Genomic DNA, 26,989 nt, shown 5'->3' on the forward strand with positions numbered 1-26,989 from the left:
GTGATGATGTTAAGTGATTATGAACAACTGTATGTATGTACCTGGATTCTTCAAAAACCAATAGCCATCATAAACCTGAATATTTTATTAATACCAAACCTTTAATTTCGATAAAGCAAATCTTTGCAAACGCTCTTACAGAGTTTCATTCTTTCAAACTCAGTACTCAGTTTCCTTAGCATTTCCGTACAAGCAAGAATGAGAAAATACAAGCGAGGAAATCGAACCGTTTACATAATTCATTTCCCAATACTGTAATATTGTGCAATTGCATTTAGGAACGTGTCCGAAAGCAGGGCGCATGCTGAGAAAAATAACAAAAAGCACAAATAAATAAATTAAGTTTCATACAACGACAGAGAAATCACAAAGCCTGAAATACGTTCAAATAAAATCTTTGTCAAACTAAATTATGAATTAATCATATACCAGCACTAGTGCAGTACAGTTTGTCTACTGAAAAATATTTTGTGCAATTCACAGTTTTTAACATGCATTTCATTCTATAATTGTTAAAGGGGACATTTCACAATACTTTTTTAAGATGGCAAATAAATCTTTAATGTCTCTCCAGAGTGCATATGTGAAGTTTTAGTGTCCTTTAAAATGCAAATAAGCTGATCTCTGCACTAAATGCCAGTGCCGTGGTTGGATAGTTGCAGATTAAGGGGTGTTATTATAAAATCCCCTTCTGACATCACAAGGGGAGCCAACTTTCAATAAGCTATTTTTCATGTGCTTGCAGACACGATGGGTTGTTCTTCATCACATTTCTTAGGTTGATAAAAGCACTGGGGACCCAATTATAGCACTTAAACATGGAAAAAGTTTTTCATGATATGTCCCCTTTAAAGGTCACATTCTTCCTGATCCCATTTTTCAAACTTAAGTTAGTGTGTAATATTGCTGTTAGAGCATAAATAATACCTGCAAAATGATGAAGCTTAAAGTTCACTGCCAGGCGATTTATTTTCATTAACAGAATTCGCCTTTCAAAGCCTTCAGCGAACGGCCGGTTTGAACTACAGCCCTCTACTTCCTGCTTTAATGACATCACTAGAATTTTTTTTTTGACTAAGCTCCGCCCACAGGAATACGTCAGTCGCCAGCTAAGCTCAAACGGCTCTGCTAAGCTGCTATCGAATCACAACACACTAAACAAACCACACAATCAGAACTCGTTACGTTTTTTACCATTTTAAAACAGTGAAAACAGCGCTATAGAGATAAGTATTTTTTTTGAAAAATACCGTGTTTTTTACACATGAAACATGAACACATGTTATATTGCGCACTGTAAACACAATCAAAGCTTCAAAAACACAGAAAGAACGGGACCTTTAAGGCCACAAGAAAGTCCAGTGTACATGTTTCATGTACAGTAAATATGCTATTCTGTATTTAAGACTGTACTTCTATAAAGACACCGAAATCCATAAAAAAGCAAAAATGATGGCTTCCAAGCGGCATGTTTTGATAATCTTGTCGTGTTGTTGTTTCATTCTGAAAAATAAAGAAAAACATGTTTAAATAGTAACTTATTAACGTATTTGTAATTGCAACTTCATTGTGTAAACATACATTTTAAAATAGAAATGGCCATTGGTCATTCTAAGTCATTTCAGTGCAGCCAAATGTGCACATTTAATGTGTAAATAGTCATGAATGTCTTGTATTCATTGTATTCAGATGTTTTTCATTTATTTCTCATTTTGTCATTTATTCTAAGGGACATTATAGGTTGCCAAACGATGGAAATTGACCATCATTTCATATAATCAGACAGTGCATTGTAAACGGCACACAAACAGTGCTACAGCCCTCATTCAAGAATGAATAAAACATATTCAGATCCTCCTGGACTGTCTACAAGACATTGTGTGACCACAAAGAATCATCAAAGGCTCTAACAATACCAAGCAATTTTGTAGTTATGTTTTTGGTAAATATACTGAAATCATTGTGAATTCGAAACACCTATCCTGCTGAAAAGACCAGCGAGGTTTCCAGTTTATATTGTGTTTTAGAAGATGAAGTGCTGGTAACTCTGACACAAAGCTATGGCTAGGATACAGCCATGGGCCAAAATCTTGTGAATTCATATTGGATTAGTCCTGTTTTTATTCTAATCTTACCCCCAAACCTAACCCTAAACCAAAGACTGTAAAAAATATGGATGCAGGACGTAGCAATGTCACCCATAGGTTTCTGAAGATCGTTTTTCCAGCCAATAGTTGATGGAGCCTTTTTTGTTAAAGGACAAGTTCGGTACTTTACACTTAAAGCACTGTTTTCAGATTGTTTATGATGACATGGAACGGTTTTGACTGAAATTTGGACATATGATGCTGTCCCGAGAATTTTCGGGTGTTTCTTGTATCACCTCCCACCTCTACAATGGGTCTATAGGTGCACTGGAACAATCCTTCCTAAAATGCATTAAACTTTTGTTTACAAAGACGTGAAACTCACCGAGTGGTCGGGGTGTTCACTGAAATGCTCACACAAAAATCGCTGCAAATACGCATTCCAACAGGTTTTATCGTAGTTTTGTCCAACTCCATTGACTTGTATTAGATGTGCTGTGAGGTACAGTATTACTCCGCGCCGAGAACTTTGTTTGTATTCTTGCAATTGGCAACGGCGGATTATCGCCACCAACTGGGCTGGAGTGTCTATTATTCAAGCTCTCAGCGGAAGAATATACGGGTGTGAGGCGTTCGGAAAAATAGCTCCACAAGTTTACAACGAATGGTAAAACACCTGTTGGAAAGCATCTTTTGCAGCGATTTTTGTGTGAGCATATCAGTGAACACCCCTGACCACTCGGTGAGTTTCACATCTTTGTAAACGAAAGTTTAATGCATTTTAGGAAGGATTGTTCCTGTGCACCTATACACCCATTGTAAAGGTGGGAGGTGATACAAGAAACACCCGAAAATTCTCGGGACAGCATCATATGTCCAAATTTCAGTTAAAACCGTTCTATTTCATCATAAACAATCTAAAAACAAGGCTTTAAGTGTAAAATACCGAACTTGTCCTTCAAGTTAGACTTAGTGTGCAGCACTTCGACCTCGGCGCGAAGTAACATCATCACTCCTGACTACTCCACCTCTCGCTCAATCTTCCGTTAATATTATTGCGCCCGAGGTCGAAGTGCTGCAAACTAAGCTGCCTCTGCCATACTATATATTTCTCATCTTCAATTCACTTAAAAAATGGACACGTTTTATTTTGTGCTACCATACTTACTCATGTAACAGTCTTTAAAGCAACACTATGTAGTTTCCATGGAAAAATTACTTACAACCCCCCCATGTGGTTAAAAAGCGCAACAATGCCTGGTATCAGACACTTTTCTGCAGGCAGGGGGAGGGGCGGGGCTATGTGCTCTACCCTCCACCGCCACTTTCAGAGTGTGCTTGTAGCATCTAGGAGGCTGCTCAGGTTGCAGCAACAGTACAATTTGTCCAGTTAAAAGTTGTTCTAGCACTGAAATAATTTTAGAGACATTATTTAAAGGTAAAAAAACTACATAGTGTTGCTTTAAATTGGGAAAACATGGAAGTGTTTGGTGGCTTCTAAATTAATCCCTGTTTGGATCCTAAGGAATGAATGGGGCTATGCTAAATGTTAACACATTTACCACAAGGCTTCTTAAAGCGGCAATCTAACTTTTGCCTTTTTTCGCCATCTCTGTTTAAAACATAAAATTGCAAATCAAAGGGGTATTTTCTTTATGTGTGTTGAGTTCAAATGTCGTTAAATTAACATTATCTGCAATATCTGTCTAAATTGGTCCTTTCAGGAGTTAATTCCTCCAACTCTTACCTCTGACCGTAAGAACAGTAGAGCACTCGGCTCTTCCCAACGGATTCTCTGCGGTGATTTTGTATTCTCCTGTGTCGTTGGGTCCGACCCTGAGGATGAGCAGGGAACACACTCCACAGGTGTTAGTGATGAGGTAGTTGGTGTTGGTGTTGAGGCTGACGTTGTCGCGATACCAGGTGATGTGGGGCGTTGGGTCGCCCCTTACAGCGCAGCTCATGAAGCACTCGTAGCCTTGCGGTGCCGTGTGGATTTTCAGTGGAACCATGAACTTTGGAGGCCTTTCAAAGTTGCAAGTCTTAGACTTCGGCATGTCCAGCGTGAACTTTTCTGCAAGACATGAAACAGAAACCGCCAGATCGATTTGTAAGTGTAAATGTCGGTCATCAGTGGAATCTTAAGTACATAGGCAACAAATTGTGTCTTAATGAAAATCTATACTATACAACACAGTATAGGTAAGGGAGCTTAAGGGTGTGTTGCAGGGGCAAACATTAGACACCCCCTAGTGGTATAACAGAGCGTGCCCCAAGGGATCTCAACTGCTGGGTTGCCTGTGTGTTCTGATGGACAAGGAGGAACAAAATGATGCTAAATGCAAACCAAAAACAAACTGCTGCTGCTGTTGATGGTAAAGCATGGACCACAAACCTTTCTTGCATGGGATAAGCCATTTTGCAGAATCAGATGGGTCAGACAGGCCGATATCGTTTTTGGAGTAGACCCGGAATTGGTATTCTCTGCCTGGAACGATGTTACAGATTGTAAAACGGTTGTTGAAAATGCGGTCAGCTACGGTGTGCCAGGATCTTTTGCTGGAGTCTCTCTTGGTCACTACGTAATATAGGCGATCATCGCGTTTCTCATCTGGTGACGGTTCCCAGGAAATTGTCACGGTGCCTGGCACATTCTCATCCAGCTCCACGGGACCAGGGGGCTTGGGTTCATCTGTGTCAAAACACGCCAGTATTTCATTATCAGAATTGGCAGTTTACAAAGCTATTTAAAAAAATTCTCCCAATACCAGTGTAATATGCAGAGACAACTATGAATCATTTGTACTTTAAGTTGTTTTCCCTTAAAAGTGTAAACACTTGGCACATAAGTAGGAAATCTTTATTCTGATGAGCCTGACACAGTTAACATTGCTCAGCCAATGAGCTGAGGTCTGTTTTTCTAGCCAACCGCAATGGGTTGTCCTAAAACAAATATTACTGCTTTTCACTTTGGTGACTCTAATCAAAGATACTGGATATAACAAGATTCAGCATTTGTATTACTATTAATATGGGAGAATGTATTGCTCAATATGGCAGCTCTGGCGATGGAAGTCCCGCCTTCAAATGAAAAGAACCAATCATCAGTCGATAAAGCCTGCAACGTAGCTAAAAACGACTTTGATGAAGGGTGTTTTTAGCACAGTTTGACCTTAAAAACAAATGTCATGGCAATTGTTGGTCAAAAATATGTTGTTCAATTGTGATTTTAGCTCACGATTTAAGAAATATCTGTCTTTAGCCATTCAAGTAGGTTGGCGCGACTTCTCTAAAGGGACTTTGCTCTAATGGCACCAAAATTAGACACTGCATTTGTTTACACAAATTAAAAATAACATCCATCATCTGTGACCCTTATCTCGACACTAAGGGTCTCTTGTCCCACAACATTCTTGACTATGATGGTGTAGATTCCTGAATCGGGACGTTCTGAAGATGGGATCAGAATCTGAGAACCTCCCTCAGCGTTGCTAATAGTAACTCGTTTAGAGACTGGAACGCCATCTTTCAGCCAGATGACTTCAGGCAATGGAGACGCCTTGGAAACATTTTTTAATATATTAGTGTAGAAATAATTGAGATGGATCATATCAGACCTGTGACCAGTGAAACAAACACAATCTCATGGCAATTTACGTGTGTGATACGAGGTGGCGTATAAATTGGCATAACCAAAATCGCACGTTTTTGCAAATTTGTGACATTGGTCTTAGGGGCAGGGTATCATTATTTTTTTCTTTTTTTAATATTTGTATGATTCACTTTGTAGGAATTCATACGAATTTGCCAACTCATAAAACACGATGAATTCCCATAAGATCAGGTTGGTGAAACACATTTGTCTCCATCCAGAGGTCTGGATTTAGTATTGCTCCATACCACAAAGTTAATGCTGATTCGTGCGGAATTTCCAGCTTTGACCACCATTAAGCTCTGTATCTTAGCGTCCGTGAATCTTGGTCTCACTAAGATCAAAAAAACACATCAAGTTGTAAAAACACATACAAAAATATGTTTTAAATCTATGCTAAATACATTTTGTAAAAAGTAATGTATATTTTGGCATTTGTAAATATATTTAGTTTTAACCACCATATACTGTATTTACATACACTCACATAAAGGATTATTAGGAACACCTGTACAATTTCTCATTAATGCAATGGTGTGGGGGATGTTTTCTTGGCTCACATTAGGCCACTTAGTGCCATTTGGGCATCGTTTAAATGCCACGGCCTACCTGGGCAGTGTTTCTGGCCATGTCCATACCTTTATGACCACCATGTATCCATCCTCTGATGGCTACTTCCAGCAGGATAATGCACCATGTCACAAAGCTCAAATCATTTCAAATTGGTTTCTTGAACATGACAATAAGTTCACTGTACTAAAATGGCCCCCACAGTCACCAGATCTCAACCCAATAGAGCATCTTTGGGATCTTTTTGGTGGAACGGGAGCTTCATGCCCTGGATTTGCATCCCACAAATCTCCATCAACTCCAAAATGCTATCCTATCAATATGGGCCAACATTTCTAAAGAATGCTTTCAGCACCTTGTTGAATCAATGCCACGTAGAATTAAGGCAGTTCTGAAGGCGAAAGGGGGTCAAACACAGTATTAGTATGGTGTTCCTAATAATCCTTTAGGTGAGTGTATATTTCCAAATGTATTTCAGGCGCAACAAATTGCACACTTCAATTATAAAATGTATAAGTATGTATAAAATATAACATTTTGAAAATATATATTTTATATTTTTTTTGCTGTATGGGAATGACAAAGCAAGGTGGGTGGGTGTTATCTCAAAGTACCACAGACCCTGGGTTAACCTTTTAAAACTCATCTTTGATCCCCAGTTAAACAAAGTATATGTTTATATTTTAATATGGCATTATTAGCATTTTTAACCATGGGTTAAATTTACCAATTTAACCATTGGTTGTTGACAACTAATACTGTATGCAAGCGAGAGTATTTAAACCAGGGTTTACAAATGCAGTGTTAAAACATGAAATCCAAAAATTATTAAACCAGATTAAAGTATAAACAATGCAAAACATGAAACAAAAACACATGATTAGAATTAAGAATAACATTTGGGTAACAGTGTAGAAAAACCCTTAAAGATGTCAACCATTCACCTGGAGGTGGCATTGCCAAAACATAGTTCTTTAGCTCCTGTGGTTCACCGTCTCCACCTTCGTTGGTGGTTAACACTCGAACCCAATACATGCCCAATGGTTTCATTCCCTTTACAGTGTAGGAGGTCGTGATGACAGCGTTTGAGTTGCATCGATTCCACTCCTGGCTCTCGGCAGGCCTGATATCAACAAAGTATCCTTTGGGCTCGTCCTGAACGCCTGGCTCCACTTTTGGTTTAGTCCAAGATAAGGACAGGGTGTTGTAGGTGGAATCTGTCACTTTAAGATCAATGACCTTACCAGGGGGTTCTAATGAGAAAACATAGAGAGAGTGTGTGTAAGAATTTCCAGATCGATTTGAGAGATTATGAGATGAAATAGAGAGAAGCTAGACAAATTAACTAGCAAATAAAAAAATCCTGATTTATATAATCTATTTGCTTGAGCATAGGTCACAGACAATTCTGCAACATGTGCAGCTTCTTAAGACCACAGTCAGCAGTTACTCTCTTTTTGACGTTATTGAAACACAGCAACTCACTTTTCGGATCTCTGGCAAACACAAATTCAGAGGGAACGCTTGGTTCTCCAGCTCCGGATATGTTGACGGCAGACACTCGGAATTCATATTCCATTCCTTCAACTACATCTGTCACGCTGTATTTCTTTGCTTGGATGTGTATTAAAAGAATAAGTTGAGTACTGTTAGGTTATCAAATCCAATGCAGACTATTTCATATTCTACAGTATAAAATATGAATTTTTTACACTTTGTCATGAATGCAATTATATCGCAATCCCAGACAAAATCCTGGCCTAAACCATTTAAAAATGTGAGATACAAACCTTGGATAGGTTCGTCTGGTGGATTAACTGGTCCCCATAGGTTGCTGCCCTTCTTGCGTTTCTCCAAGTTATAACCCAAAATATTGCTTCTCCCGGTATTGGTTGGGGGAGCCCATGTCAAGTTAATGCATTTCTTAAAGGCACTGACAATTTTTGGAGCAGATGGTGGACCTGAATATTCTGCAAATTAAAAAGGATTTTATGTCATAACTGAGATAAATCTGGGTGAACAGTGCAACAGTTGAGTATTTAAATAGTTAAGTCACCTTTAGTGCCAGCCTGAACATCTTCGGTCTCCATCAGTTCGCTGGTGCCCTCATCAGTCTGGGCTCGGATACGATAGCAGTATCTTCTGCCATGGTCAACATCAGTGTCTTTGTAGTGGGCTTCAGGCCCAATCTGGCCTATCTTCTTCCACGTGTTGCGTCCGATTTGATTGCGTTCAAGTATGTAATGTTGAATCTTACATCCACCGTCGTCTTTCGGTGGTCTCCACTTGAACTCAAGGCAGTTGGAAGTTGCCTCAATGATCTCCAGAGGTCCAAGTGGAGGTGTGGGCTTATCTAAATTGGTTCAAATGATCAGACATACTGTATATTAATGGTGTGCATTATTTTCTATTGCTATGTAGGTAATCTAATTTGTTTATCTCTTATCAAGTACAACTAAGTTAGAGATTGCTTCAGCGGTGCCAAACTCATTTTTGACTTTGACCTTTATCTCCCCGGTGTCTTTACGCTGCAGTTTGTTAAGAAGCAGACGACTGTGGCTCTCGGAAATCTCAATCTTGCAGTTGTTGTCTTGCGCAAGCTCCTCGCCGTCTTTGTACCACTGGACTTTTAACGGCTCATGGCCAATAAATGGAATTTTAAAGGTGGCTTTTTGGTTATGTTTGATCACAACCGGTTTCGCGAATTCTTCAACATCAGCGGCTTTGAACCTTGGCGGATCTTCAACAAGAGATGAGGTTTTAAAATGAACAGATGTAAATTGCGAAAAACATTGACTGAAATTGTAAAACAAACCTTCAACAACAATCATGCATTCAGTTTTACGTCCATCAGCCTCAAATTTGTATTTTCCAGCAATTTCATCCGTGACTTTGCTAATTTTCAGTTTATGAACGGCTCCGTCTTTGCTGATGGTCATACCCTCAGTGGAGCCAGTAATCTATAGAAAGAAACATTGTTGTACATATACAGTTTATTACATTATATGTTAAAGTCATTATGTGACAATTTAAATAAAGAAATGCTATTATTATGCTTGACAAAGTTAGAATTGTCAAAACCTACTAAATATCATATTTTTTACCTTCTCTTTATATGATGTACAAAAAATTGTCAAAATATTTAATCTTTATTTTTCATTAGTTGCGTTTCCATTACAGATTTGCACAAAACTTTAGCATTATTTTCTAAATGTCGACTAAAACGTAATTCTGTTGTACGTCTCGAGATAAAAACATGGCGACAGGTGTGTTTGTCTTCATACGGCACTGCGCAGACCGAAATGCAGCTGACATCAAAATACTGCGGGAGTGACTCGAAAGAATACAGGGCAGTCGACTGCTAAACGCTCTTGTTGTATTTTGATGTCATGTGCTTGTCGCTTCTTGTGACGCCACATAAAGTCGAACATACTTGTCCTCCAACCAAACATGCCGCAACATTTTAAAAGAATGCAAAAAAAGAAGACCTGTAAATGCGAAAAAAAAACAGTTTTCATTGCAGTTTTACGATATATTCCTTTATCGAATTGAAAAACCACCTCACCTGAGCGTAAAAACATTTTTGCGATATATGGACGTTTATGTGAAATTCCTGTATTTTAATTGGGTGCATTTTCAATTTGATCAATTTGAAGGGTCATGGAAACGCAACTTGTGACTCGTAAGTACAGTGTGTATATGTGTGTAGATATAAAGGGTCGTACTATACCTCAGTGCCATCTTTATACCAGGTTCCCTTTGCATCAGCACTGCTAAGTTTGCAGAACAGTTCAGTTGATTCTCCCACAATAACATTACAGTCATCCAGCCCAGTAGAAAAGTGCACTCCGGGATCTGGTGATTTATACGCAAGAGTATTTCAGATCCACAGGACACTTCAAACTAAAACTGACTGAAATACGCAATATAAAAGTTAATGCAAAGTTAACGTTAAGAAATGAAACATTAGATGACCGAACATCAACTTTACAGTCGCCTTCGTTGTTGACTTCGATATTTTCCACAGGACCAAAACACATTCCATTGGAATTATTATGAACAGTATTGTCCTAAACCTTTTATTTGAATATTGTTTAATTATCATGCACTTATTGGTCAAATTGTTAATCTAATGGCGCCTTTCCATTGCATAGTACCCCACGGTTTGGTTTAGTTTGGGTCGGGTCAGCTTACCTTTTGGAGCTTTTCCATTGGGATCACTTCGTAGTACCCGATACTTTTTTTCGTACCACCTCGGTTCGGGTTCCAAGGGACCCGAGCTGATACCAGACGCGTAAACACTGTAGATCACTGATTGGTCTGAGAGAATCGTCATCGGCGTCATCCTATTATGTAAAATATTAGCATTAGCTTACTGCTAGCTTGCGCTGTCTCGAGCAAACATGTTGTCATCTGTGCTCTGCTATAAGTTTCCAAACACCCTTTTAGCGATGAAAAACATCCACAGGCTGAGAATCAGGAACGCATAAAAGTTTTTTCCAGACTTTCCATTCGCGACGTGCACGTCAGTATTATTTATGCTTTAATGCAACTTCATTGAGGCTCAGCGGAGCACCATCGACTGACGCCACGGGTGTTTAAACAGAAACTGTCATGTGAGACAGGTAGTTATAAACGCGATGTGCAAACATCTATTTGTGGTGGCCAATTTTAATTTTGTCTGATAAATAAATGTATGGGAATGTACAAGGACGCTCTCACTTGTATGATGTCACAGCCGTATGCAGCGCAAATATAATGACACGCCTATAATCCCTCCCACTGCGAAGTGATACTAAACTCAATGGAAAAGCTAACCACTCCAAAGTGAGGTGAGCTGACCCGACCCAAACTAAACTAAACCGCAGAGGTGGGTAGAGTACCAAAATTCTGTACTCAAGTAAAAGTACAAGTACTTGTGCAAAAATGTACTAAAGTAAAAGTAAAAGTATCAATCTAATTATTTACTTGAGTAAGAGTAAAAAAGTATTAGATGAAAAAACTACTCAAGTAGTTAGTTACTCGTTACTTCCGATCTGATAAATAAGTAGTGCAAAAGCACTGGATTTCAGACTACTTGGAGGGTTTTCACAAACTTCTCCTTAAAAGTCTCATTGTTCTGCTTATATACAAGTAAAGCAGCCTATCTCAGTCCTGCAATGGGTACATTAACATCACATAATGTGTCGTTTGAGAAAAAATCTCAAACACACACACACACACACACACAGATGTTTTTCTGACGGTTAACTCTGTATTTATTTTCATGTTCACAACACAAACTTGTCAGCATCTGCCTTTAAACATGCAAACAGTAAACAAATAAGAACGTGTGTGTCTGTTTGTTATCATGTTTTTATATGAATAGGTTATTTTCATTGCCATTAAAGTGCAATTACTGAACATAAACAGGAGCTTAATAAAAATGATCATTTTAGAATTTCATATGGAACTTATCTGTTTGTGCAAATCAACTCTACATTTATTGTAATATAATACGTTTCTTTAAAATCAAACTTTATTCTTTTATTTTTATTCATTCATTCTGTATGAAGGATTTAATTAAAATACAATTCCGTTTATATTTGAATGTATTTTCTACACATTAGCGAGGTGTCCGGGTTTGTGTAATGCAGACGTCATTACATTATGCTGTTAAGTTTGTTTAGATGTGGGAAAATGATATGGACATGTGCAGATGTGAACGAGCTGTTTGTTTGTATGGTTTAACTTACACTAGCAAAAGAGTGCATGGCAAAAAAACTCGGACAGTGTGTGAAATGACCATTAATAGTGTTCAAATAGTCTTACTGTGAGACTTACTTCAGGCTTGATGTTGAATTCCTGTACGCTGAGATGTCAGCTCGTTTATTGAACAAAGCATGCATCGCATTATGAAACTATTCTTTTTGACCTCTTTTAGTGAATAGATAGACCGAACTTGAAGCCACGCATGATCTGCCTCCGATATCTCGCACCACGCACATGCGCCCTCATCTGCTTCTCTCTCTATACGCGCGGTTGTGCGCGCTAATGACCGCGCGGTCGCGCGCTAAAGGGTGACGCAGCCTAGCTGTTTCGCGAAACTTTCGAACACGCCCCTGTAAACTTTTAAAAAATATATATTCATTAATTATTATTTGACAGTAGCGCAGTAACGCCGCAGAATGTAGCGAAGTAAAAGTACAGTTTTTTCACTAGAAATGTACTTGAGTAAAAAGTACCCATTCTTAAATTTACTATAAAAGTACTAGTTACCCAAAAAATGTACTCAAGTAAATGTAACGAAGTAAATGTAATTCGTTACTACCCACCTCTGCTAAACCGTGGGGTACTATGCAATGGAAAAGCGCCATTAGTTGACATGATCTAAATATTCATGAGCTTCATTGACTAGGGGCACAATATAATCTATGGTTGTGTAATCAAATAACGTTGTTGTTAATCAGAATGTCCTTGATTTATAAAATGTATTTAGTTCTGTTTGCTATTGCTATCAACCAAACTGAACATTTTCTAGTGTGTAATTTGCTCCTAAATCTCATTGAGAATGCACTTCTTGTGGAAAACCAAGCGTATTGGTCCTTAATCTTGTTGTGAAGTTTTGCTTCTTCAGGTCTTCGAGTCAGCAGTACATAAAATCTTCCCATTGTGCAGAGTGTAATTCAAGATTGTAAAGTCGTTTTCAAAGGCGTTTAAGATCTCATCCTGATTCACTTAGTAACACAAGCAAAGCATGGTGAGGACAATACAAATGCATATACACACAAACAGCAGGTGCACACAAACAAGTCATAATTAAAATAAGGTTAGATTTTCAAAAGACTATTTAATAGTCTGGCTGTTTATGTTCAGTTATGTCCCATGTACATTTTCAGACTGAGATTCATAAACATTTTCATCGTAGCGATGCAAAAGACTGCTAAAAAACTGGAAACAGGATTCAGAATAAAAGTTAGCTAATAAAACTAACTACAAGTAAAAAATGATGTTTAAATGGCTTTGTTTTCATTAGACCCAGGCAGCACTACATCATACCATTATTCCTGAACCCTTAAACCAGGTGGCAACGTAATATTTGTTACAAATGACATTGCATCCATGCATTTCTCAATGTATCATTGACCATTGCTTACCAACAACTGTCTCTGGAACCTGCGATCCATCCTTTGTGCGACCCGAACGCTTGCCAGCTTCACCTGACTTATCCTTTTCATCTTCAGCTTTTTTGTCTTCTTCTGCAGCTTCACCGGTGCCATCTGATGGACCACCAGAACCTGGTGGCTTTCCGGGACCTGGTGGATCCCCAGAACCTGATGCACCGCCAGAACCCGATGCACTGCCGGTACCCGATGCGTTTGCGGAACCTGAAGCTTGGTCAGAACCGGACGGAGCTCCTGAACCTGATGAGCTACCAGAACCGGATTGACTTTCAGAACCTGTTTTTTTGGAACCCGATGCCTTTCCGGACCCCGATGGCTTGCCAGGTCCTTTATCTGATGGGTTACCTCCACCTTTAATCAGTGTAAGTTGATACAGAGCATTTTTATTAAGATAATGAAGAGGGTGAGAAAAGGAATGTTTAGAATAAAGAAGAAATAGTACAAAATTAATAACAAATGACGGCAATTTAAAGAACAGTAACATTATGACAAAAACAACATAAAAATATGTAAGGAATAATTGACGACGGGCCACCGATTCATAAGAAAACAATGCACACCAAGGTGGTAATGCGGCACGACGCGAAGCGGAGTGCCGTTACACCGCAGGTGTGCATTATTTTCAAACAACTCAAAGGACCGGAGTCAATTATTCCTCTTATACCACGGTTACCACAAACATTGCTCTGGTGCCTATTTTTAAGACATTTGAAAAGATAGGTGTGCGGTTTACAGAAAAATAATCAACACCCATAGAACATTTCTCAACCAATCAGAATGCAGCATTCAACAGACCCGTGGTATAAAAAAAAACAACCAACAGTGGCTGGCATCTTGCCTGTAAACTTTATATTGCCGTCACAATGGACATCCTAAACTGTGCAAAATATTAATATTAATGATACATTCAATAGGTGGAATTAGTGTTAATGCTTCATGGAGGGTGTGTCTGAAGCCTGGCCCTGACGTGAACGTCATGGTGACAACAGCCAATCACAGTGAACCACAACACAACACAAAAGGTAGCTTTTGTTTTGACAGCTTATGGACATCTGCTTGGTTGCGCTAGCATATGCTCATGTAGCTCTAGTGTTTAATCTTTCCTTTATTTTTATGCTCCTCTTTTCTCCAGTCTTCCATCAACGTAATTGGCTAGTGTCTGCACTAGGTTATTTGCATTAGGCGATCTGATTGACTGAGACAAACAAATTTGAGAACAAAGTTGAGATTCCTACAAGAGTTTGAGATGAGATTTTTGCTGATAATCTGGAGTGCATCCTTAGTCATTAAAAAATCCCTGGACCATTTACTGCCTTATATTACCAGAAACTAAATGTTATCATATAGGAAGAAAAATCAGTGTTGCATAAATATTAAATATGTTGTTAAATCAAATCTTTGACTCGTGATTAAAATATCCTGTTAAGATTTTAAGAAGCATTCAAGTAATCCATGTAAAAAAATACATGTTAATTGTTTTTTTATTTAGTTTCTCTGTCTTACAAATGACAAGTGCGGTTTTAGTGCTAAACCTACACGCTTACCAATGACAATGTCTGGTATCAGTGGACCTTTTTCCTACAAAAGTGCTTCTCCATCCTGTTTACAAAGCTCTCCACCCATATCTGGAGCTATACTGCCTGTGTTTTCTATCATGATTTAGGATGTAAACTGTAAATTAACATATGGTGTGTGATGCCTGTGATTGTGTTCTATGTCCTGATTTTAGATTTGTTGTATTCTTTTACATAAATTGCTTACAATGTGCTACACAACGGGTTGGCCTTTGTATTGCTGTGATTGACCTTATAATGCATATAAAATAATTGCTGGACTAAATTCAAAAGGTCTTAATGTTGCCTTTTCAGACTTCTACAACATTCAATGTTTGCTGCTGTGTTACATATTTTTAAATTAGAAATGGTTATGCCACACCCTTGGTGTAAATCCTTACCTGTGACAGTATCAGGTACAAGAGGTCCTGCTTTCTGGAGTTTCCGGTCTTCACCTCCATCGCCTTCACCTGCATCACCACCTTTCCCTCCTAAGCCACCAGCTCCAGCACCTCTAGCACCTCCAGCTTGTCCTGCACCTCCAGCTCCTCCTTCACCTCCAGTTCCTCTAGCCCCAGTGGCCCCACCAGCTCCTCCAGCTTGTGAAGCTCCTGTAGCTCCTTTAGCCCCTCTGGCCCCACCAACACCTCCATGGCCACCAACTCCTCCAGGGCCACCAACACTTCCGGTGCCGCCAACTCCTTCTGAGCCACCAACTCCTCCTGGTCCACCGACTACTCCAGGACCACCAAGGCCACCAACTCCTCCAGGGCCACCAAATTCACCAGGGCCACAAACTCCTCCAGGGCCACCGAATCCTCCAGGGCCACCGAATCCTCCAGAGCCAGCAACTCCTCCAGGGCCCCCAAATCCTCCAGGTCCACCAACTCCTCCAGGGCCACCGAATCCTCCAGGGCCACCGAATCCTCCAGGGCTACCAGATCCTCCAGGGCCACCGAATCCTCCAGGGCCACCGAATCCTCCAGGGCCACCGAATCCTCCAGGGCCACCAACTCCTCCAAGGCCAGCAGCTCCTCCAAGGCCAGCAGCTCCTCCAAGGCCACCAGCTCCTCCAAGGCCACCAGCTCCTCCAAGGCCACCAGCTCCTCCAAGGCCACCAGCTCCTCCAAGGCCACCAGCTCCTCCAAGGCCACCAGCTCCTCCAATGCCACCAGCTCCTCCAGGGCCAGTGGCTCCTCCAAGGCCACCCGCTCCTCCAAGGCCACCAGCTCCTCCAGGGCCACCAGCTCCTCCAAGGCCAGCAGCTCCTGCATGGCCAGCAACTCCTCCAAGGCCAGCAGCTCCTCCAGGGCCACCAACTCCTCCAATGCCACCAGCTCCTCCAGAGCCACTAACTCCTCCCTGGCCACCAGCTCCTCCATGGCCAGCAGTTCCTCCAGGGCCACTAACTTCTCCAAGGCCAGCAGCTCCTCCAAAGCCAGCAGCTCCTCCAAGGCCACCAGCTCCTCCAGGGCCACCAACTCCTCCAATGCCACCAGCTCCTCCAAGGCCACCAGCTCCTCCAGGTCTACCAACACCTTCAATGCCACCAGCTCCTCCATGGGCAGCAGCTCCTCCAGGTCCACCAACTCCTCCAATGCCACCAGCTCCTCCAGGGCCGCTAACTCCTCCAAGGCCAGCAGCTCCTCCAAAGCCAGCAGCTCCTCCAAGGCCACCAACTCCTCCAAGGCCACCAGCTCCTCCAAGGCCACCAGCTCCTCCAAGGCCACCAGCTCCTCCAGGGCCACTAACTCCTCCAGGGCCACCAACTCCTCCAAGGCCAGCAGCTCCTCCAAGGCCAGCAGCTCCTCCATGGCCCGCAACTCCTCCAAGGCCAGCAGCTCCCCCAGGGCCACCAACTCCTCCAAGTCCACCAGCTCCTTCAAGGCCAGCAGCTCCACCAAGACCACCAACACCTCCAGCACCACCAGCTGTTGCCCAAACTGCTCCAGCAGCATCTCCTCCAGCTCTAGCACCTGCGATCCCTGCCGACGCAGCATCCGCCTTTGTGGCCAACGCAGCAGCAGCGGCAGCCCCAACTGCAGCTGCCTGCTCAGCACTTAGACCATCATTAAGGGCCTTAAGCTCCGCCTTTTTCCTGGCTTCCTCCTCTGCTTCTGCTTTGGCCTTAGCTGCTGCCGCCAAGGCTGCTTTATCTGCCAAAGCTTTAGCATCCGCTGCAGACATCCCTTTGGCTTTAGCTGCTTTAAGAGCATCCTCTGCAGCTTTAGCTGCAGCTGCAGCCATGGCAGTGGCCACAGTCCCAGCTGCCTGTGCAGCTGTTTTAGCAGCTTCGGCTTCAGCCGCTGCTGTGGCTCGGGCTTCGGCTTCTACCGCTTCAAGTTCAGCCTGAAGTTTCTTAGCGGCCTCCAATGCCTCTGCCATCTCCTTCTTGTGCCTCTCGGCCTGCTCAGCAGCAATCTTATCCAAATCAGCTCCACCACCTGCCTGAGTGGTCTTACGGGCTTTCTTCTTGCCTTGCGTTGCAGGATCTTTGTCGGCTGGTGTGGACACAAAATGTAAAATGTAAAAACTTTTGTCACTAAAACACAGTATAGTCAATATTTTTCTAGTCTTTGAGCCAGTGTGTTCACTTGAAAATTTGTTTTTAGAAAAGTAGTGCTTTTTAATCACCAAAATAAGTCAGAGGTTATATTTATTTAAAGAGCATTTCATGTTACGTTCTATTTAATACATTAGACAGTTATTTAAGATGAACTTCAAAATCATTACAAAATCCTCAACAAAAGGACTTGTACCTACCTTCCACAATCAGCCAAGCACTGCAAGACTTCATTCCAGCTGTAGCGGCGTAGATTCCCGAATCAACAGGCATACAATCAATGATTTTTAGCCTATGGATCAGTTTATCCTCAGAAACAGTGATCTCAAATTTCTCATTGTTAGAAATTGGGGAGTTTTTCAAGGTCCAAACAATCTGATTCATGGGATGAGTTAGGACACATTCAAAGATGGCATCCTCTCTCTCCTCGGCCTTCACTTCCTGAGTCTTCAATGCAAAGTCCACAGGAGGAACTATGGGTTGAATAAGGAGAAAAACTATTATCAATCTTCTGTATGACATCATTATGCATCTCAACAATTTAATGACAAAAATATAGAGACAATTTACAGCTCAAATTACTTCGAATTTAACGTTACATCAATCTGAAAAAGCTTATGCGCTATGAAACTTACTCTTGAAATCTGTCGAGAAGACATTGACACCCTCAACATCCACTTGATAAATTCCAGCATCCTCAGGATCTAGGTTTGTAACAGTGAAGATATATTTTTTGCCCACTTGCTTCAAACAGTGCTTTATGTTGCCTTCAGCGTCTCTGCTGAATGGAATCATAACACCATCCTACATGAAAGGGGAAAGAACACATGTGATTTGACAAAGTAAACCTGACCAAATCCTGTCTTCTTGTTGACTTAGTGGCTTGACCCAAAATAGACAACTTGGCAAGGACTTGGGTTTTTCTTTCTCTGTATTGTTTTATTTGCAAATTTATTAATTCAACAATCCATGGCACACAATGTAAGGTGCATATCCACATGCTATTGATTATTAATCACAGATATGTACTTGTGTGTCGTTTCTGCATCACACGTCATATACTGTAGACAAACTGATGCATATAATAGTGACAGCTACATTTGTTTCAATTGCATCTTTTGACTATTACAATGACCACTGACAGAAAAACAGTCAAAAATCAATTAACTGTATTTGTTTATAGGTGGAGGAACTGGTGTCTGGTGTCACTGCTTGTGGCATGCTGTCAAATTTCACAGATAATAATGTCAATACATATAAACCAAATTTTGCTTAATGTGACTCACTGACTTGAAAAGGAGAATCAGACCTGATCGCAAACATACGTTTGATTCACCCCATACTGACTCACAGTTCTCACCTTGTAAAGAAAAATGCGACTGTTGGGGTCTTTAAGTTCCATTTCCAGTTCAAAAGTTGCAGCATTTTCACCCTTCACCTCAATTGGTTTCAGATTACTGAGATGTTTGATGAACTAAACACCAAAAAATACGCTGTTAATATATGTCCAGAGTTTTCAGAGTTTACTGTTCACTTCCCTCAATAGCCATTTACCTGTGCCTGCTCCGCTGCCCTTTCCCTCTTCATCTCAGCCAATTTCCTCAGCATCCCACGGTAATCAGTGATACCGTACTGAATGCAAATACGCTCATAGTCTTTCTTGTCCGCGCTCAGCAACAATTCCCATACTGCTTCATCAATGTCGCTTTTCTCCACTTTTTTGCCAACACTTTAGGCAGATCAGGTTGACAAATATAAGCTACGTGACACAAGCTAGCACCTGACATCTTTAGCAGGAATTACATCTTTGTGACCCAATAAAAAGAGTTGGTCAATGTATATTAGCTTAGGTTTGTAATTAGTTAGCTCCATGCTAGTGTAGCCCCATTCCTAGCTCAATGCTAGGAAGTATTAATGATTCAACTTACACTACACAGATTTTCCTCTCTAAAAAAATTCCTCCCATACCCAACAAGCTAATAGTAAATCATAGTTTGTCTGTTGACTAAAGCCTTTAAAAAAATGTATTATGCAGAATATGTAATGGCCAAATGTTCTTTTTCAGTATGAGATATGTGAGCATACTGAATATGGTAAAGAAAAAATTACCCCATACTGACACTGGAGCAGTACCCTTAAAAAAGGTACCTTTGATATACTAATATGCTCTCTTTAAGGCAGTTAGGGCAGTCGTGGCCTTATGGTTAGAGTCGGGGTTGTAACTTGAGAGTTGCTGGTTCAAGTCTCTTGGCTGGCAGGATGCGAACTCTTGAGCAAGGCACCTGTCCCACATGTTGCTCACTGCTCTGGGTGTATATTGAAGACTTGTAGTGCATGTGCCCTCACTAGTATTGGTTAAATGCAGTGGTCACATCCCAAGCATGGGTTACCATACATACGAACTCTTTACAAAGGTGTACCTTTCAAAAGGGTACCATCCCAGTGACAGCTAGACAATTTTTTGACCATTTGTTTATGCACAGGAAAAATGCTTTTTTAAGCAATTTTATGAGGTCTGTAATATAAAAATGGCTAATGAACAGTGGAAGGAATTAAACATAAAAAACAAACAAATGTCTTACCCTTTTTTCAGCCTTTTTCTAAACTCTGTTGGGTCATCAACCACTGCAATCAACAAACATAAAAAATAAATGCTTGTTGGTTGTGTTTAATGTCAAAAGCAACCCATTAAATCATTTTCAATGTATATATGTATGTATATATATATATATATATATATATATATATATATATACACACACACATTTATGTATATACATTTATTTTTTTATGTATATATGTATATATTTATAGAACTGCAGTGATAAACATCAGCCACAATTTTCTTACCCACTTGAGCTTTCTTCATTTCTCTATCCTTCTTGAATCCGACTAAAAATAACAAGAACAAACATTATGTGTGGATCTACGTGCTGATAATTTATATGTGTTGGTATATGAACTTTCCCTCTATAACATAAAGTAAATATAAATTGTATAAAGTTGTGTTTTAAATGAAGTACCTTCAATGATATTTAGGACAACAGTACACACCGCTTTTCCAAATTCGTTTGTGGCATAGCATTTATACGTATCTGCCTGATCACTGCTAACTTTGGGCATCTCCAAAAATAAATGATCAGATTGGGAAATCCAATAACAAGTTGCTTAGTTTTTATTGTAGTCACTACATATCACAAGCAAATATAAGTTTTAACATGGTGAATAATACACTGAATGTGGAGCAGTTTTTTGATGACGTACCTCCAAAGTATGTTCACCAGTTGCAGGGTCATATTTACACTGAAACCTTTGAGGGTCCTTCATTTCCCCTTTCGCTCTATTCCAGGTTACAACAGGTGTCGGATCTCCAACCACTTTGGCTTTAAAAACAGCTAGCTTTCCTGTTCAAATTAAATTGAATGTTTGTTTATGCAGGTGAACTAACCGTAACTTTAAAATAAGGTTGTATTGATTAGTAAATGCACTAACTAATGAACATAGAATAATATAGTTGTCAGCATTTTTTAAATCTTTGTTGATATTGGTTAATATTGATGTCAATTGTTCCTGTTAGTTCACTGTACGTTAACTTTTGATTGTAAAATGTATTTATAAATGTTAAAGTTAAAGGGACATTCCACTTGGGCTCATTCTCCAGCTCCCCTCGAGTTAAACATTTGATCCCTACCACTTTGGAATCCACCCAGCCGATCTCCGGGTCTGGCGGTACCACTTTTAGCATAGCTTAGCGAAATCCATTGAATCCGACTAGACCATTGGCATCGCGCTCATAAATAACCAAAAAGTGTCGATATTTTCTTATTTAAAACTTGACTCTTCTGTAGTTACATCGTGTACTGAGACGAACAGAAAATTGAACGTTGTGATTTTCTAGGCAGATATGGCTAGGAACTTTACTCACATTCTGGCGTAATAATAAAGGATTTTGCTGCCGTAACATGGCTGCAGCAGGCGCAATGATATTACGCAGTGCCCCAAAACAGTCCTCTGCTATTGAAAGTAAGCAAGGGGACTATTTTCGGGCGCTGCGCAATATCAATGCGAAAAAATATCAAAACTATTTGGTTGTTTTTTGGCGTGATGCTGATGGTCTAATCAGATTCAGTTGCTTATGCTATGCTAACCCGGAGATTGGCTGAGTGTATTTCGGGGTGGTAGGAGTCAGATGGGGAGCTGGAAAATGAGCATATTTTTTTAAAAAAGTGGAGTGTCCCTTAAACATGAACTAAGATTAATAAATGCTCAAAGTTTTCATTGTTATTTCATGCATCAGCTAATGTTAACAAATACAATATTATGGTAAAGTTACTTGCAGACTTTGAGTCTCTTTACTTTCATTACTCATAGCTGACATTTCAGTTTACAGTTATGTTTATATTCATCTTGGAAAGCCCTCAGGTACACCATCAGTCAACCGTTTAAGGTGCATTTTTATTAAATTCATGTTTCTCAGGGTCTTAAAATTGCGTGATTGAAAGGCTCATGCTTAACTGCTTGGTGTTGTTGACTGTTTTATAAAACTGCCTGCAATTTTTTCTATTTACAAACAAAGTTTATAAGAGATGAGTTGGACCGGATACTGGCAAAAAAGACTGATCTACACCAATACTGTTTAAATGCATCCCAAGATGCTAGGTTATTTTGAAGAATCATAATGCCATTTATAGTACCTTTCTCGTTTTATTATTATTATTAAGCATGGACTTTATCTTTTTCATAGAAAGGGTTAAATCACAGTTATCTTTTCTGAAACATTCCTGAGCTGATCTGCATTAGAAGCATTAGCAAGGCCAAAAGTGATTTATTTAATTGAAAGAAAAAATGAAAATACATAACTTGAAGGACATTGAGTAAAGAAAACATTTCTAGGCTTGCTCTGCATGTTTCAAACAAGCGTGACGTTTGGTTTCTGTTCCTCAGCGCATACAGTATATAACCATGTCGAGATGTTAAATCTGGTAGACATGCAGTGAACATGTTAAATCAATCACCTGTTAAGTCCCTCAGCGTGTACATTTTAGACATGCGTGTTAATCCTTTATGTTCTCATGGCTTGTTAGTGTCACATCTAAGATTACCTTTAGCTCTCTGCTGTCTGCCCTGATCTTGCATAACCTCACTCAAAGATTTTCACTTTTCTTTTCTTTTAATGTGCTTTCCTTCTTGAATGGTTAAGGCGATGGGCTTACGAGTAAAGTCGGGAGTACTTTTCCCCTCAGGTAGTTCCTCGATGTACTGTGTAATCATAACACCGGGAACCTTGGATCTCCGCTTGATGCCTGAGAAAAAGAGTTCAGTGTTACAACACTAAGGAATAAAAATAAAAGCAGGTGCACAGCAACGTAAAATATGTCAAGCGAATGTCTGTACTGAGTAAATCATAATAAGTCCAATTGTTTATTTTAAAATACATTACAGAGATGTACATTGATGCACAATGTATGATACATTTAAAGTAATATTTAAAGGAATCCAGTATTTTAACTAGTAAAATCTTTATTATCTTCTAATTTAATTTAAAGGGACACTTCACTTTTTTTGAAAATATACTCATTTTCCAGCTCCCTTAGAGTTAAGCATTTTGGAATCCATTCAGCTGATCTCCGGGTCTGGCGCCACCAGTTCCAGCACAGCCCAGCACAATCCACCGAATCCGACCAGACCATTAGCATCATTTTAAAAATAACCAAAAAGTTTCAATATTTTTCCCATTCAAAACTCGACCCCTATGCAGCCACATCGTGCACCAAGACCAACAGAAAATCCAAAGTTGCGATTTTCTAGGCAGATATGGCTAGGACTACACTCTCATTCCGGCGCAACAACCAAAAACCTCCCCGCCGCAACACGGCTGCAGAAGGCGCAATGACACCACGCAGCAGCCGAAAACAGTCCCCTTAACTCTCAATGGCAGGGGACCATTTTCGGGCAGTGCGTAATATCACTGCGCCTGCTGCAGTCATGTTACGGCAGCAAAGTCCCCGATTATTACGCCAGAATGAGAGCATAGGTTATAGCGATATTTGCCTAGAAAATCGCAACCTTTAATTTTCTGCCGATGTTAGCACACAATGCAACCACAGAAGAGTCAAGCCCCAAATAGAAAAAACATCGAAATTCCCTGCCTAATTTTTAGCCCAATGCCAATGGTCCAATCAGATTCAATGGACCACGCCAAACCACGCTAAATGTGCCAGCGCCAGATCCGGAGATCCGCCGAATAGACTCCAAAACGGTAAAAATCAATGCCAATGGTCTAATCAGACTCAATGGACCACGCCAAGCCACGCCAAAAGTGCCAGCGCCAGATCCGGAGATCCGCCGAATGGACTCCAAAACGGCAAAAATCAAATGTCCAACTCCAGGGGAGCTGGAAAATGAGTATATTTTCAAATAAGTGGAGTGTCCCTTTAAATGTTTGTTGCATATTTTAAAGCAAAGAGCCTAAACTGATAACATGACTCTGGTTCTTTATTGGTAGAAGATTAAATGTAAGCTGAGGAATATTTGTTGCTGTTTCAATGATTTAAGACCCAATATAACCAAAACCAAACATTTAGTGCATGTCGTTTAGCTTTAAAGACATCTATGCTAATGTACTCCTAGTACTCCTATTATATATAGTACAATTGAGCCTTTAGCAGACATACCAACACAATCTAAGCAGACTTATATGTTTGTGCTTGGAGTGTGCACCTACTGGCAAACCAGGGAAGTGCAATACATGGTTTTTAAATATGGTTTAAATTAGGGCTGCATAACAACTAATTGCAACTAATCGCTGAATCGTTGAAATGAATACCTTTTTTTCTTAAAATATATTCATGCATGTGTGTTTATATATATATATATATATATATATATATATATATATATATATATATATATATATTATATATATATATATATATATATATATATATATATATATATATATATATATATAAAACTATAAGCTTTAAGTTACTCAGACTACCCATTCAAATCTCAGACAAATTATAATTGGCTTTGGTCTGGGGGAGCATTGCCCCCCCCCCAAAAAAAAAACTATGCTTATGCAATCTCATGACAATTCGTAACTATTTTACAAGGTGGCTTATTTGTGTAAATTCATACAATGTTATTTGTAGGTTTAGGAATGATCTGTTCTTGGATGGATATACACATTTTATACAATTCCTTCTTGTAAATCTGTCCAAAATATTGACACTCAGGGGCATATACAAATTTTTGTTTTGCGAATACCCACCCCCCAATCGAGCCTGCCACTGACTAGCAATAGCAAAAATCAAATCACGGATTTATGACTGTGACAGAACTTCAGCCTGTTGGATATCAAGAAATAAAAATGTAACCAATTTCTATCCCACCGGGCATTTCTGCTTTGTGAACGATTCAGAAAAGCGCAAACATTGTATTTGTTATCTTTAATCAGAATGCAACATTATGCTCTTATTCTGAAACAAATAAGCTTTTACACAGGATTAGGTTATCAACGTTCAAATAACTCTCGTTCTGCATTGATAACACTTTTTCTTATTGGATATTGCAAAACATGACACATTTCATAAGGTTTGTAGCATCGTGATGGATTTAAAGGGCCAATAGCATGTCCATTTTTACAAGATGTATAAGTCTTATATCTGCCTAGAATGTGTGTGGGAGCATGTGTGTGACTTTAAATGCAAATGAGCTCCTATTTAGTTAAAAATAGATCTGATTCCTGTGAATATAGTATGAGACAATTTTATCTTTAGCTGGATTAGTGCTACAATGTAGTAACAAAAACAATTAAAAAGCTTTTGAGTAAAATTAACCAGTCAGTCAGTGGCTGTGGTGGGACTTTGTTTGTGTGATGTCACATTAACAAGAGAATCAAAACAGCATGTCTAATGATACTGCTTTGGATGGGGATTAAAAAAAGGGTTTTAATTGTAGGGTTGTTGCGTTCACACACTGCCAACATGCATTTATGTCCAAACACCTTGTAAAAGTGGATTTTGCATAATACGTGCCCTTTAAAAATATTTAATACGTTCTGTTTAAATGTCATGTTTTAATAGGAAATACATTTACACAGAAAAGAAAACTGGACTCATTTGGTGCCTTTAAATGACAACAATCTGAATATTTGCACAATGACGTGCATTCACCGGATACCAAATACTTGTATGCATGCAAATATTCAGGTTGCTGTCATCCAGTTACCTTACCTCGTCTCGAAGGGAGAATTTCCGGTCCTGGTACAGACGCAACATTACAGTACAACAGCGACAAAGGATCGGGGAAACAAGGAGGGAGAACATAAAATTATAAATCCTGGCAAAATGTTTCAGTTGACAGGGTAATGGACGAACACAAAATTACTCACAAATACAACCAAAAAGACACAGGACAGGGAAAAAGACACGGGAGGTTAAAGCAATAAAACTTCATTATTCAATCCTCTAAGGAGTTGAATGTGAGAATAGACGAGCAACAAAGAAGAAACAAACAAGCTAGGAAAACAACAAAAGTGTTATGCATTAAGATGCTGCGGTTATACATTATCACCCATGATTGTATAAAAAAGGAGGGGTTCATAAAACAACATACTTATAAATAATATCAAACAAATATATTTTGGCTTTAGTGCGTCAGTAGGAAATATCAAATCATTACTAAACAATACCTGCATGCTAAAAATCACCTGTTTATACATTATTATTACAGTTATTTTGTATTAATATTTCACTGACACATTAAACCAAAATATATAAACATGCCCCTCCTCAAAGCAAATAAAATAATAAAGTGGAAAAAAAGAAAAAAGAAAATAACCAAACAATAATTTTTACATAGGTGATTTTTCTGCAATGCTCAATTGAGTCTTGCTGAAAGAAATAAAACATCGGAGCTGTGGCACAGTGGGAACCGAACAGTTGTGCTCATGGGAATAAAACCTCAAGCCTTCCTTCTCTTTTATCCTGCCGCTCTATACTGTCCTGTACAATATAGTAAAAAAAAACCTGGGGTTGGTTGACTGCTTGTCCTTTGCATCCCTGGTTACACAATTGAAAGAAACCCATGCTGAAATATAGCAAACGCGTGCAGTTCGTTGCACTCGGATGAAGGACACACGAGCCATTGATGAAGGCTCCGATTGCGTAAGCCATATTTACAGCATCCTCTTCATTTGCATCTTGTGCGTGGCCCATTTCCATCCCACAACCTACGACAATCAACAGCTGCCGGATCATTCAAGTGTTTAAATAAATTTGTATGGCTAGGTTAGATTCAGCACTCGCTTTTATCTCGTCTTGCTCCAGCAGGCCCTCGGGGACAGATTTATTATTCACTCCGCCATAGAGACGAGGTCATTAGATTTTATCTGGAAA

At 39.7% G+C, this 26,989-nt stretch overlaps 1 protein-coding gene across 1 annotated transcript in view; it reads right to left on the bottom strand.

Annotated features, from left to right (window-relative positions):
• Positions 1-70: 70 nt before the first annotated feature.
• LOC129449892 (immunoglobulin-like and fibronectin type III domain-containing protein 1) overlaps positions 71-26,989 on the bottom strand; it is a 40,287-nt gene continuing 13,368 nt past the window's right edge. The window contains exons 3-26 of the mRNA XM_073870418.1: positions 25,826-25,852; positions 22,766-22,891; positions 20,853-20,986; positions 20,612-20,711; positions 20,439-20,480; positions 20,171-20,213; positions 19,143-19,317; positions 18,949-19,062; positions 18,224-18,392; positions 17,789-18,061; positions 15,427-17,526; positions 13,446-13,823; positions 10,040-10,164; positions 9,125-9,269; positions 8,751-9,049; positions 8,366-8,657; positions 8,100-8,279; positions 7,795-7,923; positions 7,254-7,562; positions 5,988-6,073; positions 5,450-5,646; positions 4,483-4,775; positions 3,835-4,161; positions 71-1,503 (exon numbers count right to left, since the gene is read on the bottom strand). Coding sequence (XP_073726519.1) covers positions 1,499-1,503; positions 3,835-4,161; positions 4,483-4,775; positions 5,450-5,646; positions 5,988-6,073; positions 7,254-7,562; positions 7,795-7,923; positions 8,100-8,279; positions 8,366-8,657; positions 8,751-9,049; positions 9,125-9,269; positions 10,040-10,164; positions 13,446-13,823; positions 15,427-17,526; positions 17,789-18,061; positions 18,224-18,392; positions 18,949-19,062; positions 19,143-19,317; positions 20,171-20,213; positions 20,439-20,480; positions 20,612-20,711; positions 20,853-20,986; positions 22,766-22,891; positions 25,826-25,852 — 6,068 coding nt within the window. The 3' untranslated portion in view covers positions 71-1,498. The remainder of the gene's footprint in view (positions 1,504-3,834; positions 4,162-4,482; positions 4,776-5,449; positions 5,647-5,987; positions 6,074-7,253; positions 7,563-7,794; positions 7,924-8,099; positions 8,280-8,365; positions 8,658-8,750; positions 9,050-9,124; positions 9,270-10,039; positions 10,165-13,445; positions 13,824-15,426; positions 17,527-17,788; positions 18,062-18,223; positions 18,393-18,948; positions 19,063-19,142; positions 19,318-20,170; positions 20,214-20,438; positions 20,481-20,611; positions 20,712-20,852; positions 20,987-22,765; positions 22,892-25,825; positions 25,853-26,989) is intronic.

Source organism: Misgurnus anguillicaudatus, chromosome 8 (assembly GCF_027580225.2).
Source record: "Misgurnus anguillicaudatus chromosome 8, ASM2758022v2, whole genome shotgun sequence".
NCBI lineage: Eukaryota > Metazoa > Chordata > Actinopteri > Cypriniformes > Cobitidae > Misgurnus > Misgurnus anguillicaudatus.